Genomic DNA, 20,447 nt, shown 5'->3' with positions numbered 1-20,447 from the left:
AGAAAGGGCATCTGCAGGCTGTCAGGGCTTGAAACGCTTGGATTCCAATGGATGTGTTTTGCTTTAAAACAGATACACATGCCCAGTGCCTTGTATCAATAGGAGCTCAGGGATAATCATTCCGTTGAAATCATCGATCTGAAAACTCATGGAGCATACTCCCAAAACTACAGTGTATCCTATGCCCCCAGTTAGATTCAGGTATCATCTAGATAAGCTTTCACTAGTAGGAAATATTTTTTAAAGATGACTTCATTAAACTTGAAAATCACAGAAATATCTGATAGCACTTTTTAAGAAAATTACATGTTTGGAACTAGATGATCCTACACTCCTTGCCAGATTGAAGGCCACATTACCAGAATGGCCTAGGCTGAAACCATTCTTTAAATTTATGCTGAAGTTTTAAAGCACCATGATCATATTCTAGAACCAGAGAATGGCTTCAGAAATAAAAGTTCATAGACTAAATAACATTTAATGATACATTTAATGAATAATAATCTTTTGTCCAAAAGTTTTCCACTAGAAAATTCTCTGCGATAAAGTGAACATGTACAGCCAAAATGAGGAAACCCAACAGTATGATTTATTTAAGAGCCAAGCAACTGAGACTGTTCAGCTGAGATTCCCAGGGAAGTCTATATTCTAAACTAAGCTATTTGGACTTACACAAATAAAGAGGAAAAAAAAACTAACAGGAAAAAATGAGACCAACATATTAGACGAAAGAGAAAACTAAGCTGTAATATTAAAATTTTAAACTTTTAGCAGGAAACAAACGGTGGAATAAAATACCTGCAAGTTGTGTGGAAATGTAGTCTTCGTTCAGAGATACACACACACACACACACACACACACACACACGAATGTTTTAAATACATCTGTGCTACAAGCACCTCCTGCAGCAGGATAGGTATGAAAGCCCAGTGGGCATTTTCATGAAACTCTGACACTCATATCAGGTCAAGTCTTCTTCTAAAACACACCGTGGTTCTATGCCGTCCTCCATCTCACCTGTGAGAAACAGGATGCAAAGAGGTGGCGCAGAAGGACCACGAAGGCCGGAGGAAGCGGGTGGTCCCCGGGGAGCATCACCCAGAAGCCCCGCCCACTTCCAAGTCTTGCAAAATTCAGTTCATACCCTCTGAGGAGGCAGCCTAATCCCGGTTAGAAATGTTCCTCCGGACACAAAACCACCTGTGTTAGAACCCTGGCTTCGAAAATCAGCAAAAGCAAGCAAAATCCTTGCCATTCTTACCTCATTTTCCAGAGTATAACATGCTGCTAGCCCATGTCCCCCTCGCCCTCTTAAAAACTCCAAATTCATTTCAAAGCAAACCTGATGATTAGACACACGGGTACGCGTGCAATGTCCCCCGGACCACGTGCGCTAGTCCCTGCTGCACCCTTAGCTCTGATGCCAGCCCTCCTGGCATCTCCCACCGCCCATCACTAGATCTTCTTAGGTGTCTGGCATCCCCAACTGCCCCGTGGCTCTGGACAGGAGTGTCCTCTGCCCCAGAATGACACATGGACATATATATGGACAGAATCAATATATGCTGGCAGGTTGGGAAGGAAGCCGGTCAGTGAACTAAGAACGCGTCACAGCAAACTCTCAACCACAGGCGCTGACGGCCACTCAGCCAGCCATCCAAGCACCACACGCCATTAATCAACTCTCCCGAATTCCTCTGCTTCAGAGCCAGAGACTCCAAGGCTCAGAGGCTTGAAGCTCCTTGCCCAACATCACCCAAGTGTGAAATGACAAGGCCAGGCTTATGCCAGGCCTGTCTCAGCCCCACGGGCCAGCGCTTACACTAAGGTAAACTGCCTCATTTACTTTCAATTTTTTTACTTTTTTTTTTTAACTTTTCAGAAAATATTTACTTTCAATTATAACACTGAAGCTGGCAAACCATTCCAGGAAACTTCACAATTTAAATCTTGTCACAATAGATGCCCCTAAAATGGCAGATCCAGGGGCTTCTCTGGTGGCACAGTGGTTAAGAATCCGCCTGTCAATGCAGGGGACACGGGTTCGAGCCCTGATCCAGGAAGATCCCACATGACGTGGAGCAACTAAGCCCGTGCACCACAACTACTGAGCCTGCGCTCTAGAGCCCGCGAGCCACAACTACTGAGCCTATGCTCTAGAGCCCGTGAGCCGCAACTACTGAGCCCACGTGCTGCAACTACTGACGCCTGCGTGTCTACAGCCCATGCTCCACAACAAGAGAAGAGACAGGCTGTGACCTTTGTGAAGATCCAGGCTACCCTATGTGAAACTGATCAACAGATGAGACACTTTTCTGAGCTCAAGTTCTTGCCTAAGTTTTCAACTTCTGCTACTATTTCCCCCCCATCCCGCCCAGTTCTGCTTCCTCTTTTGCACAGTCTGAATTGCCACACACCAGAGGCACTGCCTTCAGCAACCTATTTCCCTCACCCAACTGGTTTCCATGGAAAGAATATCAATTCCCTCAGCCCCCTCCTCCCCATGGGCTGCCCTCACCTCACTTTTGTATCCAGGCCAGTTGAGGATTCCACTAAGAAGGAACACATCTGTATTGTTTTCCCCGCCTCAGATTCACACCCTCCTTTAAAATGACTCCTTAGCTCAGCAGAAAGCTGCCCTCCGAAAACCTCAGCCAAGAGTCCAATAGCGTCATCAGTAACTAGGAAACATTCTGCAATCGAACCATCGAGCCAGCAGGGAACAGGGGAGAGGACAGAAGTCGCACACAAGGCAAATGACTTTAAGAGATAATATCTGATTCTAACGTGAATTCTGGAGACTTCCCTGGTGGTCCACGCTCCCAATGCAGGGGGCCCAGGTTCGATCCCTGGTCGGGGAACTAGATCCCACATGCACGTCACAACTAAGAAGCCCACATCCCCCAACTAAAGACCCAGCTCAGCCAAAATTCATTAATTATATTAAAAAATACAAAAATAAAATGAATTCTGTGGCTGAGATATGCCCTGGAGGTGGACAATTCATCTCATTGCATAAGGTGAGCACACAGGCTGTCGTTCCCTTGGTTAAAGAAAACTTGAGACCATCTGCCCCTGACTGTAATCCCACCACTTCTGCCGAAACCACCCTGGACGATGGCAGTCAGTCTGCGTCTATTCGGTGGCACAGAGGTTCCATTTTAACCTCATTTGGTTTACATTTCATAATATCCTGAAAGGTGTTGGCAGATCACCAATTAGAAGGAAGTACACAAGTAGCATACTTGTGTCAACCAACCCAGAGACAGGAAGGCATTTCTACTTTCCCGGTCCTGTTCGGCAAATGCCACATTGAGAACGCAACCTGGTCAAAACGGGACCAAGCTAGAGGCAGCAAGGAAGAAGCAAATCTAACTGGCTATCACAAGTGCCTAGAGATCAGAAAGCATCATGAAGAGAAACACAAAGCCATCTCCACTGAATGCGGTGCAAACGTCTGTCCAAAAGAGAGCAGTCAAAAGAAAAAGCCAGGCTTCCCTGGTGGCGCAGTGGTTGAGAGTCCGCCTGCCGATGCAGGGGACACGGGTTCATGCCCTGGTCCGGAAAGATCCCACTTACCACGGAGTGCCTGGGCACGTGAGCCATGGCCACTGAGCCTGCGCGTCCGGAGCCTGTGCTCCGCAACGGGAGAGGCCACAACAGTGAGAGGCCCGCGTACCGCAAAAAGAAAAAAAAAGCCAGAAGGCTACAACTGGACAATTATTCTCAACTATGTGACACTGGTGTCTTAGTGTGACACCTCTCAAGTTTTCATATATTATCATCACTCAATACCTGCAAAACTGCAACAGCTTGCAAATATAATTTGCGGTTCTTTCTAAATTTTTAAAAGAGCTAACATCTAAAATGAAGTATATAAAGTCCCACTATAAAATGTATGGTATGCCCAACCCCTTAAAGAAAAAAAAAAAATCTTAGAAAACCAAGTCCCTGGGACTTCCCCCAGCGGTCCAGTGGTTAAGACTCCAAGCCTCCACTGCAGGGGGCACGGGTTCGATCCCTGGTCAGGGAACTAAGATCCCACAAACCACGTGGTGTGGCCAAAAATAATAATAATTTTTTAAAAAGAAAACTGAGTCCCTTCCCTCCAAAACAGCTCCATGAACCTTCATTCTGTCCTTTACTCACATGTGGCCACACGGCCACACTCTTTTGAAATCTTAGTTCCCCCACTCGCCATGAGTCTTGGGGTTAGGGTAATGGCCATGTGGCTATTAAACACTTGATTACTGGCCTACAATCATTGGTACATAAAGCAGGATAGGGGTATGATGTAATCAGGAACAAAATTAGTAAGCATGTACGAATCTATAATTTGGTCTCCTTTTTTTAAAAAAAAAAAGATATACAAGCTAAACTCACATAGCATGGTCACTGGCTAGAGGGAATGTTTTTCTGAATCTAGAGTGAGCAGCGAATACCAAATTTGGGGGATATGGGGAATGCAAAGTCTTTGCAACCTGAACATCAAAAAAGATTTCTCTGCTTCTGGCCTGCATCCAAGTCCTCTAACAGAACATTCAGGAAACATTTGGCTCACTACTGCCCCTTATCATCGTCAGATGGTTTCTCAGCTCATACCTCCAGACCACCAACCTTCAAAATCTGCAACAGTCTCCTAAAATAGGAAGAGGGGAGGGAGTGGTGGGAAATGGCAGAGGGAAAGGAGGTCATGGAAAGAGGCAGGGTTTCCAAAACGGACATTTGCAGCAGAAATGTCAAGAGCATAATGTAACCACTGTTGTCAATAACTTTTTGCTGCTGACACTAAGAGAGAAAAATCTGATCTGGCACAATAAATATGCACCCTGATCTGAAGGCCGGGGGACACATGAGTCTGACACAGCATCATGGCCAAAGCTTATATAGGAAGTACTTCACTTCCTATTCTAAGAAACCCACAAAGCTGTGGATAAAGATATGGAGCCAGCAAAGAAAAAAAAAAAAAAAAAAAAGCAAGGAAATGCCAGACTTTAGTCTCTGGTTTTCCCTGGTAGTTACGCAGGGTCTGGGAGCAGGAAGCCAGTGTCTGCAGAGGGATCCGCTGGAGGCGAGGCTCTAAGTCAGCGTTAGGGCCCGAGGCACCAGGGGGTTGGCAGGGATGCTTTTAAAACCGGCATCGTCAGTGAGTGACCGAGAGAGGTCACGTGAACTAGAGGCAAGCTCCCCCAGAAAGGTGCCAGGGCAACAGGGGAAGGAGCCCACACACCTGGGCCTGAATCCTGCCCCGCCCTGACCAGCCCTGTGGGACACACTTAAGCTCTCTGAGCCCCGCCTTTCCAGTCTACACAGTTGTCTACCTCACAGCCACAGCGAGGAAAACCAAGACTGGGAACGTGGAGCTTTTGAGACTATTACGATCTAAGCTCTCACCTGGATCAACAGCAGGACTCAGGCTGCCTAAAACTGAGTTCACCAACTTACCTTGCTGAGTCCATCCTGAAGGACTGTCACGTGACACTGCCAGGCCCTGGAGAGGAGAGGGAAAGGGAGGGGGGGCAGACCCTTGTTTGGGGGCCATCTCCAGGAGCAGCTCAAGACAGAGACTGGGGGCTCTGGACACACACGCGCTCACATACACACACACAGAGATCCGCGCACACACCAGCCACCTCCTGGGACGTCTCAGAAGACAGAACAGGCACTTGGGAGCACCCAAGCCTGCACCATGCAGCCACCAGCTGCCACCAGAACAGAGGTCCGATGAATCGGAAACTTGTGGAAAAGGATAGGTCATACTCTCCCTCAAGAGGTTTCACCGCACTGCAAGGCTGGGCTTCTTAGTAAATCGGCAAGTGCCCTCCACAACAGAAATCTACCACGAAGGACCGGCCTGTCCTCCCTCTGCTACACCTGCCGTATTTTTCATCCCATCAACTCTATGGTACCAGGATGCAGGCCAGGATTTCAACCCGAAACCCTGCTCGCTGAGGACCTTTTTAAAATCTAGATGCTCTCATACTTTGCTCCTCAAATGCAGAAAGAAGGGTTGAATTACAGGCTAAACCTCCTCCTTAATTATATGGATGTCGGAATTCAACTGCCTTTAACGTCAACCACAGCAAAGATATCAAACCTTAAGGCTCAGTCCCCTCATACGCCATCACCAATGTCCCCCAAACCCTCCCAGATCTGGTACCCTTCCTTCAGAGCCCTCAGTGCAAGAGGAAGTCTGCCTTCCTAATTTCCGGGCAGTCATCTCAGCTGGTTAGCTCGCGATACTGATGAAAACATTCTCTGGGGGGAGTTCTTCACAAAGGCCAGTGATGTTGTCACAGGAGAAGACTCTGCTTTCAAGATGCTGGAGTCATACAACTCAGAAACCCTAACACCCAGCTGGGGACCGGAAGCACAGTGCCACGTCAGCCGTCACCTTCCTGCGTTCATCTAAAAGAACAACTATATCCCCCCACCCCTCCCCAAGCACTTTCCCTGAATGACCTGCGAACACTGTCACAACCTCCACCCAATCCCTCCAGGCAGTCCCTGAACCTGCTTTCCCCACAACCCTGCCCACCTCTGAAAATGGAACTCCATCCTTTCGATTACTCAGACCAAAAACCTAAGAGTCCGCCTTCCTCTTTCTTTCCTTACATCCCATACCCAATCATGGGCAAATCCTATCAGCTCCACCTTCAAAGTATCCACAATCTGACCACTTGTCACCACAACCCTGGTCCAATCTGTTATAACTTCTTACCTGGTCCATCAGAAATACCGGCTTCCCCTCTAGGGCACTCCTGTGCTCAAAATCCTCCCAGGCTCCTGCCTCCCTCAGAATAAAAGCCAGAGTTGTACATTTTTTTTCATTTTTTTATTGAAGTCTAGTTGATTTACAATGTTAATTTCCGCTGTACAGCAAAGTGATTCAGTTATACGTACACATACGTTCTTTTTCAGAGTCATCTTGATGGCCTGTGGGACCTGGCCCCCAGCTAATTCTCTGCTAAACTTTCCTGCCTTCCACCCTCTCCCTTGCTCACGGTGCTCCAGCCGCGTCAGCCAGCATCCTCGCCGGAGCACTGCTACGTGGGTCCCTCCGCCTAGAACACCCCTCCCCTGTTAGACGCGCAGGTCTCCGCCTACAGCAAGACCTCGGGACAGACAGTGCACCCTCCATGAAACAGCTCCACCCACAGACCCTCTCCCCTGCCTCACTCAGCCCATCCACCCAAGTGTCTAACTCACACAGCCCCCTATAAAGGATCCACCCTCAAAAGGCAGAAGAGAGAGAGAGCCTTGTGGGCTTCTCACTCTGTTTTGTGGTAACACTCCTCCAGCAGACAGCAGGTGGAGGGGCCTCAGAGGACACAGAAGGTGGCTCAGTGGAGGCGCGCCCTTGTCACTTCTAGGAAGCCACCCCTTCAGCACGTCCATGCTGGTGGTTTGGGTTTCTGTTTGCAGGCCAGGGGTGAGGGGCCAGGAGTGCTGGGGAGTGGCTTTCAGTATAGAACAGTGTTTTTTAAACGTCTAACTGGTTTTCAACTAGAGAATCACACAGGTGGTAACAAATTAACGTCACACACAATCAAGACCCAATGGGCTGTCGACCCCTGGATGAGCTCTCCGTGTGCGCTCCGCATGTTTTATTACCACACACACGTATGTGCGAAGAATATTTACAGCATTAAAGCACAAAGGCTCTGATTTAAAAGACAGCTCCTCCCAGGCTGCCACTGGCAAAGGCCACGTTTCACTCTTTCCACATTCCTTCGTCTTTCCCTGGCCCCTCCGTATCCTGAAACAAAACTAGAATTGATACTTTCACAACCTCTGATTTCCTGCAACTCTCCTGGCCCCCAATGAGCAGTGACACGTGCAAGGACTCTGCTCCGTCGCCCTGGGGAAGCTGCCCTCCGCAGGTTCACCAAAGGATCTAAAAGCAACAGCAAAATCCCAGCGAAGGTCTCTGGTCGATCTGAAAGGCAAGTTTCATGCTCCCAGAAACTAGAGGGACTGGGATCTCCCCACCCTGCACACAGGCCGGCCCCCCCGCGCTGGTTACCATAAGGACAGAAATAGGCGTGTGACACACTGCTTCGGGCACCTCAAAACCCCAGCAGCAGCAGCTGGTTCTTAAGTTGTATGGCAAAGTGGAGCTGACGAAGGGCTTTCACATCCATCCCGCCGGCCGCATTCTTGCACCCGCTCCCCACCTACAACAAACGCCCCGAAACCCAGCACCCACCCCCTCCAGGGAAGCCGGGATGGGAGCCCCTTCTGACCACGGACACCGTGCAGAAGTCCTCTGGGCCTCCAGGGCCCCTACAAAAGACAAACAAGGAGGCTCTCCCTTCTCCCCTGGATGGTGGACTAATGCAGCCACCACAGGAAGGAGGGCGATGCCAAGAAAATGGCAGGAAAGGGCCTGGGGCCGCCTGACATATGGCACCTGGCACCCGCCCAACCCTACACCTCCTTGTGCAAGCGAACTCGAGTTGGGCTTTCTGCTACTCAGAGCTAAAGGAATCCTGAAGGATACATACCTCGCAACCACAGAATTCTGGATGCAAAATGGACCCTGAGAGTCACACAGCCCAGTGGTTTTAAAGCTTTTTTAAATGATGGAGATGTTTCTTTCTCAAAAGGACTCTTACGTGGAGTGCCAATGGCTAAAATGGATAAAGACGAACCGCCCTCTGGTTGAGGCAGAAAGCCCTAGGCACTAACGGAGAAGCCGGGGGTTCAGAGTAACCAGCTAAAAATATCACTGACCTAATGCAGAGACTCTTAACCTACAGAAATAAAGCAATCACTGCCGTCACCACCATTTATGAACACTGAGGATGGCCAGGCACTTAAACGCACTCTGGTTCTCATACCACCCTAAAAACATGATTCACACCCTGATTTGACACAGAAGGAAACCAAAACTCAGCAGATCAGTAACTGTCCACATTCAAAAGCTGGACAGTTGACTTCCAAAACTCCACTCTCAGCCCTCTTGAGGAGGAAACGGAGATCCAGAGAAAAGAGGTGATCTGCCACACCAGCACAGTAACCCAGCTCTCCCGACTCCACCTGCAGGCAGCCCTCACTGTACCCTGCCAACCGCAATCAACAGAGATCCAGCAGCTGTCTCCAAGCAGGAACAGGGCTGGGTGTGATACTTAGGACAGAAAAGCACCTCAGACCAGCCACACAGACACACCAGCCAGAGGAACGCCCTGCCCATCCCCCAGTCTCCCCCCAGCAACTTGCAGCCAAGCTCCAACAACTGCTCCCAGCTCGATCCCGCACAGCTGCACAAAAAGAGACCACAAACGTCCCAGAGAAGGCTTACTGCAAAGAGCACGATCAAGAAGCACCAGTCGTCACGAGGGCACCAACACCATGAAAATGAGATGACAAATGCCAACAAAGAAACTGGGCCCAAGGAAAGAGAATTAATAGAGCAATCAGAGCAGGACTTCACAATGCATCTTCCACGGGATGAGAAAAGCTGTGGCATCCATGAAGAACAGGCAGCTGTGAATATATATCAACTCTAAACCTTGTTGGAATTTTTTTAAAAAACAGGAAAGTTGAAGAGCTTATGAACAACAGGAGAATTGCTGGCCTGGGAGACAGAACACAAGACATTCTTCTGGAACCCTGACCAAAGTGGTAGTCAGATACAAAGTATAAAAGAGAAACCAAGCAGAACAAAATATGTTATGATAAAGAACGGCTGAACAGCACAATTAATGAAACTCTGACCCTAGCAGAGCACATTTTTTCCAAACACACAGAACACTATTAACTTGACTAGGTGCTAGGCCACAGTTTCACCACATTTACTGCCCACAGTGCGGGGGTGGGGTGGGGGTGGGGATTCCATTTACCTGGGGAAAGAAAAGATTTTTAAAAATTAGTGGGCCCAGGAAGTTTAAATAGTTAGAACTTTTGGGTACAAGAAGGAAATATTTAGAACTGAAGGATGAAAAAACTATGTATCAAAACCTAAGTAGTATAGGACTCAGGACAAAGAAACACATAGCTTTAAATTCATCCCTCAGTTATGTAAACTGATTTAAAAGATCTGAGCTTTCAACTCGAACTAGAAAAAAAGAGGATAAACAACAAGATCCTACTGTGTGGCACAGGAAACTATATTCAATAACCTGTAATAAACCATAATGGAAAATAATATATATGTATAACTGAATCACTTTGCTGTATGTACAGCAGAAATTCACACAATATTGCAAATCAGCTATACTTCAATTAAACAAATTTAAAAAAAGAAAAAATAAAAATTAGGTAGAAGTTAGAAATAGCAGAAATTAATAAAATCAAGATTTAATGGTGATAGAGATGGTGAACCAAAAAAAAAAAAAAAAAATGCTATGGGCTTCCCTGGTGGTTCAGTGGTTAACATCCGCCTGCCAATGCAGGAGACACAGGTTCGAGCCCTGGTCCGGGAAGATCCCACCTGCCACAGAGCAACTAAGCCTGTGCACCATAACTACTGAGCCTGCACTCTAGAGCCCATGAGCCACAACTACTGAGCCCACAAGGCACAACTACTGAGCCTGTGCACCTAGAGCCCATGCTTCCCAACAAGAGAAGCCACCGCAATGAGAAGCCCGCGCACCGCAACCGAGTGGCCCCCCACTCGCCGCAACTAGAGAAAGCCCATGCGCACAGCAACGAAGACCCGATGCAGTCAACTATAAATTAATTAACTAATTAAAATGCTAGTTCTTTTGAAAAGAATAAAAAAGGGTAGAAAAGTCTTTAGTAAATATGTTAAGGGAAAAAAAATCAGGAATTTTAAAAATGCACCTACAGATTCAAAAAGTATTTCCAAAAGCAAATATGTAGCATGCTACATATTTATATGTGAATACATAATTAAAATGACAATTTCCTCAGAAAATACAGATTATCAAAATTGGCTCAAAAAAAGTACAGAATCTTAATAAACAAAGTAGATGAAATGGAAACCATAATCAAAACTCCTCTTCCACTACATTCTACCTCCACAAAGGCACCAGGCCTAGATAGTTTTACTAGTGAGTTCTACCAAAATTTAAGGAAGAGAAATTGTCCATCCTATACAAAAACTGTTCCACAGCATATAAAATACTAAAAGCTAACTGGCTCTCTCCACAAAGCAAACATTCTTTATACTAAATTCAGGCAAGAATAGTACAGCAAAGAAAATTATAGCCCAAGCTCACTTAAAAACACAGTTGCAAGCCTCCTATATAAAACATCAAGAAATAGAAACGGATCTATTTCTATTTCACCTTTTCCTCACATCACACATAAAAATTAACTAGCAAAATTGATCACAGGGCTAAACATAAAGTTAAAACTATAAAACTTCCAGAAACAAACATAGGAGAGAATATTTTTGACCTTAGAGTAGACCAGTTGTTCTCAACTGGAGGTAATTTTGCCTCCTCCCCACCCCCTGGGGTCATTTAAAATGTCTGAGGACATTGTTGTTTGTCACAAATGGGGGGAAGGGTTGTTCCTGACATCTAATGGGTGAGACCAGGGGTGCTCTTATCAATGCTAAGGACGGGCCCCACAACAAAGATTTATCCAGGCCAAATGTCAAATGCGCTGAGGTTGAGAAACCTTGGTACAGGCAAAGATTTCTTAGGCTACACAAAGCACAAACAATTAAAAAAAAAAAAAAGATAAATTGAAGTCCATCAAAATTAAGAACTATCCTTTCTTCAAAGAATATATTAAGAAAATAAAAGAGCAAGCCAAAGACTGGGAGAAAATACACATTATACATACCTGAGAAAAGACTTGACCCATAATATATAAAGAACTCTTAAAACACAGTAAGATGACCCCCAAAAAAGTGTGTTAAGGGATGAGAGGGAAAAACAAAAACAATTTTTCTTAAAGAATCACTACAAAAGATATCCAAATGGTCCATAAGCACATGAAAGATGTTCATCATTAGGCATCCCAAGAAATACAGAAAAAGATGCCCAACATCACGAGTCAGCAGGGATATGAAAATTAAGGCCACACTGAGGTACCACTAGACACTCACTAGGATGACTAAAATTAAGAAGACTGATATGATCAAGTGTTGTTAAGGATGTAGAAACACTGGAACTTTCACACTGCTGATGGGAATACAAAATGGACAACCCCTTTGGAAGTCAGTTTGACAACTCACTCACTCCCCATTCACTGAACAATCCCACTCCTAGGTATCAAAAAAAAAAAAAAGCGTATGTCCACACAAAATCTTACACACAAATATGCACAACAGCTTTGTTTCATAATAGCCAAAAACTAGTAACATGTAGATGAGTCTTGGGTCAAAAAGAAAATCAAAACTAAGACTACACATTATTTAAAATTGCAGGACTTCCCTGGTGGCGCAGTGGTTAATAATCCACCTGCCAATGCAGGGGATGTGGGTTCGAGCTCTGGTCCGGGAAGATCCCACATGCCATGGAGCAACTAAGCCCGTGTGCCACAACTACTGAGCCTGCGCTCTAGAGCCCGCGAGCCACAACTACTGAGCCCACGTGCCACAACTACTGAAGCCCACGCCTAGAGCCCGTGCTCCGCAAAAGAAGCCACCACAATGAGAACCCCGCGCACTGCAACAAAGAGCAGCCCCCACTCCCCGAATCTAAAGAAAGCCAGTGCACAGCAACAGAGACCCAACGCAGCCAAAAATAAATTAATTAATTAATTTTAAAAACTGCAAAAAAAATTTTTTTTAATAAATGAAATAAAATTAGCAAAACTAAAGGGAAAAGGACGTTTGTTGCTGCCTCCCTGGGGGGAGCAGTCGTAGCCAGTGGTCTTCTGGATCTGTTCAGTTGGTGGTGTCTCCACTCCAGCTCTGGCCCTTCCCAGTTTTCCCCTCTGCTTAAGAAATGCCTAAGGAATACTTGGAGAATAAATGAATCCTGTGTCACCCTGCCAGGATTAAAGGGGAGGAGACACCATTAGCATAAATTCAGGCCTCTGTCCCTCACTGGTCATGAGTCAGCTATGAGGAAGATACAAAGGACCCACAGGTATACTGGATCTCAGCTACCTCCACCTCCATGACCAGTGGGGGCACTACCAAGAGAGCTCGTGGCTGAGAAAAGGAAAGAGAAAAGAAAAAGGAGAAAAAGAACAGTATCTGCAAAGGAACAAGCTACTTTCCACCATCAGTCCCAGTTCTTCGACCCTCATGAATTCTCTCTGCCCAGCACACTACAGTTTTATAGGCCAAGATCAAAATAAAGATGAGACATCTAAATTATTTTACTCAACCCCATCTTTTAAAAATCCCTCCATGAAACACTGATAAAAGACATGAAGCCCAATCAGGAATTCATTTCCTGGGAATCTGTCAGGACGCTGTTCTAAGAATTAAAGCACGCGGTCTAACATACCCCTAATTAACAATCTTGGGCTACACACACTTACTGTTGCAAGAAACATACACAAATGGATGTGGTCCAGGTTCAACATGTGGCCTAAATTAGACATATAAGCACTATTCCTTCAGAAAAATCACAGGGAAAAAAAATATCTCCTTAGAAACATCAACTAAACCAACCTCAACTCCCAGCTGGCTTCATTATTCTCTTGTCCTCAATGTAACAAAAACTTTCCAGCATTTATACCCAAACAATTGAGGAAAAACTTGTTCTGAATAAATTTTAAGGTACTTAACTAACTAAATCAAGCCAGCCCAAAGCGTTACTTTATAACTAGTACAAACTGTTAGAACCGCACTCATTAAGAACGTTGTGAACACCAAAATAATGGGTGGAAACTAACCGATTACATATGTAAGATGGCCTTTTACAACACGTATCTCACACAGTAAAGAGTAAAGCTGTGGACAAGTGGAGGGCCTTCTGGTCACTCTGGTGACTCTGCATGGCTGCCCTCTGCCCCCCTCACCTCTTGTTCTCGTGGGTCCTGCCCCAGCGACCTTTGGACATCCCTCACCAGCACAGCACTCCTTCAGGCCCCAGGCCCTCCATGCGTGCCAGTCCCAGGGGCACTCACAGTGGCCTCTGGATTCAAGTGCTTTCTTTCTACTACACACCACGTCCCGAGAAATAGGTGAGTGAGAAGAATCACCGACTTTTTCCACAGCATAGGACTCACCTGGTGCGTCAATCCTTGTGAAGCTTAAAAAACACACAACTGAGGCTCTCCAACGAACAGGCGCTACAAGTGCCGAGAGCGCAGATACACTTTGGGAAACTTACCTTTGTCGTGCCTGCTTTTCAGCGCCCAGCTCTCTCCACAGACACAAAGATATTAAAGCTGCTGCTGACTCAGTTGCTTCGCTGTTGCCTTCATCCCCGCCATTAACGAACTGCAAGGGGACAGCACCCTGCCCACCACCCTCACCCCAGGAGGGGTCAGGGCCACACGGGTGCCCTGCAGGCAACCCCGAAGCAGGCCCAGACCTCCCTCGTGTTGGTCCTAAGGGACTGCAGGTGAAAAGTGCCCTCTCAGGTTCTAGAGAGCTGGGCTTGGGAGGAGAGGTTGTTTTCCCAGAAATCCAACTCCCTTTTCCAGTGACACGAGAACTGCCTACCAGGGCTCTAGCTGATGCTGGGTGGCATCCGGGCACCCCAAACCTGCACCTGAGGGGATCTGGAAACCGCGCCAGGCACCAAACCACCAGGAACAGGAGAGTCTTCCACGGAAAAACATGTTTCTCGTTACAAGCAACCAATTTACAAACATTTGGAACGTGACCCGGTGTCTATGGGGACTGCTACCACCGACAAGCTGCACAAACAGTAACAGCAGAAGTCTGCTTTTCACACTCACAGTGAGACCTGGGGAGTTATTTACAAGTGGACGCCCAGGGGTGGAATAAAAGGCAGCTGAAAACATCCGGCTTTGGTGCTACTTGGTTTTTTTTGGTGCTACTTGGTTTTTCAAACTGCATTTAAAAAGATGTTCAGCCCATGTTCCCATTCAAATATGTGCTAGAGTTAAGGAACTTTTAGCCAGTGTTACCTCATTCAAGAAAACCAATTTTTTTAAAACCCCCTCCCCAAGGGTAAAAAAAAAAAAAAAAGAAACAAGTCTTAATGAGTATTTAAGCCAAGGAATCCATTTGAAACAGGAACAAATAGAAAGAATTCACTTTGCAGGTAGGGAGTTTGAAGTGTAGATTTTTAAACACAGCTATGGGGAAGTCTCAAGGAGAAACCACAGAGCAGTAACGGGAAAGAAATGTGCACAAGCCCAGCTGTGACCTGCCTGGGGCTGCGGTCCTGAGGAAGGCTGGCAGAAAGGACCTAAGCCAACGTGAAAGCTCTCCTAAGACCTCAGAGGGCACATGCTAAATGCATATCCCCTCAGAACACCATGGAGCATTTCCTAAGTTATGCCCACGTGTGACCATGAGGCGAAGCATTTCAAGATACAACGGCCATTTCCTACTGGACCAAGAGGCCGAAGTCCACCTGGAGATGAGGATCATAAACCAGGTTCCAGGTGCTGGGACAATACCACCCTAACGCAGAAGTGAGGGCCCCCGCAGCAGCCGCGGAGCAGAGGTCTGCCCTCGAGGCCAACTTTAACCTCAACTATTAAGAAATCAATTCCAATTTGCTAACACCACCAAGACTTCAACACCACGAGCCCAGGTGAGCTAACTTCTCACAGATGCGTTTGGTCACAGCAGCCATTATTCCAAAACTTCCTCCTTTAAAGGTCAGTTGCAGCTTGACCTTGTGTCAGCTAGGGCCCTTTTCTCTGTAACGGGGGCTTCCGTGAGTAACTACTATCTTAGGGCGGCTAACTGGCCGACTAACTTATGTGCTGTAAACTCTCCCTCCCGCCCCGCTACCCCTTTCCAAAAAAGGGAAAAGAAAGAATACGGGCCTTTCCATTTCGATTGTGAGCTCAGCCTCACTCTCCTCAGAGTAATAATTTCTCCAAGTTCTGAATTCAGGGGTAATAGGACCATCTCTGATGCCAGGGAAGAATATGAACCCCATAAACGCCACCACAAACTCAAAATTCAGCTCAAAGTGGGCTAAACCTCACTTCATTCTGCGAAGTAACTTGCTAACACCAGGGATAACTGTTAACTGTTCACTAATCTTTCAGAACTTTTCATCCTTTTTTTTTAACCAAAGTTTAAAAAATAAATAAAAGTTGTACTTTCCATCATCCTAAACAGTCCAGAGAAAGTTGGTTAGAAAATTCTCGGAATTGGCAGTTCCCCAGCCCCAGGACTCCCGGCCATGGCAGGACACTAACAGCCCTCATTGGGACGTGCGATTATACAATCATGGTTCCCAGAGCAAAAGGCTCCACTAGAATAATCCACCCGGAGACAATGACATCATGTGAACAACTAGACAGGAAGTTAGGCTCGGAGAAGTGAAGGGTGAAGTCTTGAAAGCCAATACTGGATGACCACCCTCCATTCCCCCGATCCAAAAAAAAAAACCCCAAAAAGTCACCTTCTGCAGAAAGGCTACTTTAAAGAAAAACTGGAAAACCCACATGGAGGAAAGCAATCAGCAAATGAAACCAAAACCCCCCAACTCCACGGCCATTGGTGCGGGTGAGTCTTTCCAAACTAATGGCCCCCTCTAAAGCCCCGCTGGTGGAACTTTGAGGAAAACGTGGAGTGGGAACAAAGCAGAGCGGTAGTTCCTGCGTCCTCCAACTTTCGCAGGCACACCGCTGAGAGGGCAAGCGCTGGGCGTGAGGTGGCCGCAGTGTGTCACCCGGGCGGGTGGCGGCGGCCGGCCCCTCGCACACAAAGCCGCCCCGGACTTAGTGACAGCCACAAGTGGTCCGGCGACGGACCCCAGCCAGCGCCGGGCCGCCGGAGCCCCCGCGCCCCCCGCCCGCGCCCATGACCCCCAGCCTCTTATCCTCCGCCACCACGCGGGCAACTTTCCCTCGGGGACGGGCTGACCCAAGCCCGGACCAGAGGCGACTCGGGGACCCCGGCCCCTCCCCCGAGCGCCCCTGCCCCCCACCCCGCCCGCCGCGCGCTGGGGCACCGCGACAGAAGCCTGCACCCAGGCGGGCCACCCACCTGCACAGCTCGGGGAACTCGGCGCCCTGGGTCCCCGCGGCCCCCGGGGCCCAGGCCAGTAGCAGCAGCTGCAGCAGGAACAGGGAGCGCGGCGGGCGGCCGGCGGGCGCGGGCCCCAGGTGGGCGCTCCGGCCGGCAGCGGCCCCCATGGCGCCGGGCCCCGGCTGCGCGGCTGGAGCGGAGCTAGCGGCGCGCGGCTGCCGGGGGCCGCGTTCGGGACATGGCTGCGCCGCCAGGGCGGAGGCGGAGGCGGAGAGGAGCGCGAGGAGCTAGAGCAGAGCAGGAGCCCGAGAGGCGCGCGGCTTGTCTGGACTCAGCTGCGGCCCCGGAACCGGTCACGTGACCGCCGGGCGGCACCGCCCCCTCCCCCGCCCAGCTCACATGACTCGCTTGTTCAGGTGATCCCCGCCCGCCGGGCTCCGCCCAGGCCCGGTCACGTGAGCGTTGCACGCGCCGGGCAGGAAGCGGCGCGGCGGCCTCGCGGGCGCAGGTGCGGCCTCGAGGCCTGCGTCCCGGATGCTGCCACGGCGGGGACCCGGCCACCGCCTCAGTTTCTCCCAGCGCGCACTCTGGGTCGCGATGTGGGTGCTTCCCAAGTTGGAGTCACCGTTTCCCACCCTAGACCGTTAGGGAGGGGAAAATAAGGCTTAGACTTAAGGTGCCGTAAATGCCACCGCACAGCCCTGTTATTTCGGATCCTTGATGAATGGGAACCCACTTTTCTTGCCCTACGGAAGTAGATCGCGGAGCCCTACACGGGGCTTTCCAACCATTCCCCAGCAGAGCTTCTCACAACCTTGTGTGACAATGTTATTTCCCAAGCGTGGGCTTCCTACAATAAGGAAGGGCGGCGCCAATATAGGAACTTGAAATATAGAGGAGGCAAAAATGTAACTATCAAGCGAGTGCCACTCAGCAAAGCTTTATTAATCCCTCTATTCAAATATTTTATTAAACCCATACTATGTGACTGACTGAGCTAGGCACAATGAAAATAAGAAGGTAAATCCGAAAAGATATGAACTCAAAAAGTTTACCTTACACAGAATAATCTGATTATTATACAGAATAATCATGATGGTAACTGCTCATCCTTTTTAATGCTTACTCCATACCAGACACTGTGTTAGCACTTAACATGCATGAATCCAGGAACCGTTATAAATGAGGAACGAAGGCACAAAGATGTTAAGTAACTTACCCAAAGCCACTTTGATGTGGCAAAGCAGGAATTCAAACACATACAATAATAGCTAACATTTATTGAGCAGGTAATTATGTGCCAAGTACGGTTGTGGTGCTTTGATTTAGCTCAGTTAATCTTAACACGATCCTATAAGAGGTGTATCTTTATAGCACCCATTTTACAGATAAGGAAATTGAGGCACAGAGAGATTAAAAAGCTTGCAAGTCACACAGCTAGTAAGCGGAGAAGCCAGGGTTTAAGCTCAAGCTAGACAGTCCCAGAGCGTGTGGCTTGGCCACGATGCTATATTGCCAAAGAGGAATATGGCCCAAGAAAGGAAAGTTGGTGTGGTGGCTCAAAGGGCGTGCTCAGATATCCAACTGTGGGCATCATGAAAGTGTTCATATTTTGCAACTCCAGTGTTATAATTGATACAGGCAAAGATCTTTAGTGGAAACTAAAACCATCAGGTGAAAAATAATTGCAAATCGGAATATTCACTTTGTCTCAAAGGATATTTCCCTAATAAAGAAAAATATATCTTTACAATGGAAAGGTCTAGTAGAACCACCTTTATCAAGAAATTAAAGTTCATATCACCAAGATTTGGAAAAACTAACATTTTCTGCTTCCTAAAATGATGCAATGAAAAATACTGCTAAAGGATAATATTTAAAAGAGAGTATAATCATGACTCAGATACAGGTGTAAAATGAACATGTGTCAAAGATAATACTTAACTCCTTAATGTCAGACCACTAACACGTTCCAACTGGCTCAAAAGAGAATCCAAAGACGATCCAACACATACACACGCAGTCAGGAATGCTGAAGTTAAGTTGCCTAATAGATGGAAGATTAGTCAATGCTCATAGGTCAAATGAATGTCAAAGGAACAAAATTTGCATTTCTAAAGACAAGAATGCTAGACATTACCATCAGTATTCCACAATTTAGAGAGTTGTAAAATAGCTCAATGATAATGAAAGGCTCAAAACCCCACAGAATCAGCTAATGCCCGAAGTTGCATTAGGCAGCAGCTAGCTTTCCACTGAAGTTACCCAATAATTTTTTTGGTCCATTTCAAAGTCTTTCACAATTTCCCCCTGTAGTACACAATATCACTTATGTGGTGTTATTGCCAAGATGTTTAACCTAAATCTAATAAAAATAAAACTATCAAATCCAGATTGTGAAACATTCTACAGGAAAACTGAACTGGACAATTCAAAAATGTCAGTGCTCTGAATGACTTCCCCCTTCCCTCCTTCACCCACCCCCCCCCCAAAAAAAAAAACAGCAAGAGTAAACAACAGACTGAGGTCAGATCTGACCAGGTAGCTGTTTTATAAATAAAGTTTTACTGGAATGTAGCAGCACCCACTTATGTATTCCTATGGCTGCTTTTGCTACAATGGCAGAATTAACTGGTTGCAACAGAGTCTAAAGTATTTTACCATCTGGCCTCTACAGAAAAAACTTGCCAACCCTTGTTCTAGATCAGTAGTTATCAAAAGTGTGGAGCTTGGACCAGCAGCTTTGGCATCACCTGCCAGCTTGTTAGAAATGCCAATTCATGGGCCTCACTCCAACCTGTTGACTCAAAATCTTTGGAGATGGGCCCCAGAAAATTGTTTCAATAAGCTTTGTAGGAGATTCTAATACACATGATGGTATGAGAACCACTGTTGCAAAAGGGTGAGTGAGAGAATTCCCAGGTCTCTGGAGAGTTCCTGGGATGGGCTGCCAAGTGAGTGTCCTTGGCTCCAATCAGGAAAGAATTCAACAGGGAGCCATAGTAAAGTGAAAGCGAGTTTATTTAGAGAGATAACACATCCCATAGACAGAATGCAGTCGTCTCAGAAGGTGAGAGTGGCCCCGGGGTGTGGAGGTGGTTAGCTTTTATGGGCTGGGTAATTTCATAGGCTAACAAGTGGGAGGGTCAATCCAACTATTTTGGGGGAAGGGGTGGGGATTTCCAGGAATTGGACTACCACCCACTTTTTGGCCTATTATGGTCAGCCTAGAAATTGTCATGGCGCCTGTGGGTGTGTCCTTTGGCATATGCTAGTGTATTACAGTGAGTGTATAATGAGGCTCAAGGTCTACTGGAAGTCAGATCTTCTGCCATCTTGGACATAATTGGTTCTAACCAGTTTTTGTTGTATCCTCAAGGGCTGTGTCATTATTTTAATGGTTGTGCCCTGCCCCCTTCCCTCTTGTCTCACCACTGTCTT

General features: G+C 47.2%; 1 protein-coding gene across 1 annotated transcript in view; it reads right to left on the bottom strand.

The window, feature by feature from the left end:
* The window catches only part of IGF2R (insulin like growth factor 2 receptor), a 109,712-nt gene extending 92,386 nt beyond the window's left edge, over positions 1–17,326 (bottom strand). Inside the window, exon 1 of the mRNA XM_029224310.1 lies at positions 17,025–17,326. Within this exon, the coding sequence (XP_029080143.1) occupies positions 17,025–17,173 (149 nt within the window). The 5' untranslated portion in view covers positions 17,174–17,326. The remainder of the gene's footprint in view (positions 1–17,024) is intronic.
* Positions 17,327–20,447: the final 3,121 nt, after the last annotated feature.

This window comes from Monodon monoceros, unplaced genomic scaffold, assembly GCF_005190385.1.
Source record: "Monodon monoceros isolate NGI ecotype Baffin Bay Population unplaced genomic scaffold, NGI_Narwhal_1 Super_Scaffold_15, whole genome shotgun sequence".
NCBI lineage: Eukaryota > Metazoa > Chordata > Mammalia > Artiodactyla > Monodontidae > Monodon > Monodon monoceros.
The sequence above is the reverse complement of the archived record's forward strand: the minus strand, read 5'-3'. Positions and strand labels throughout refer to the sequence as shown.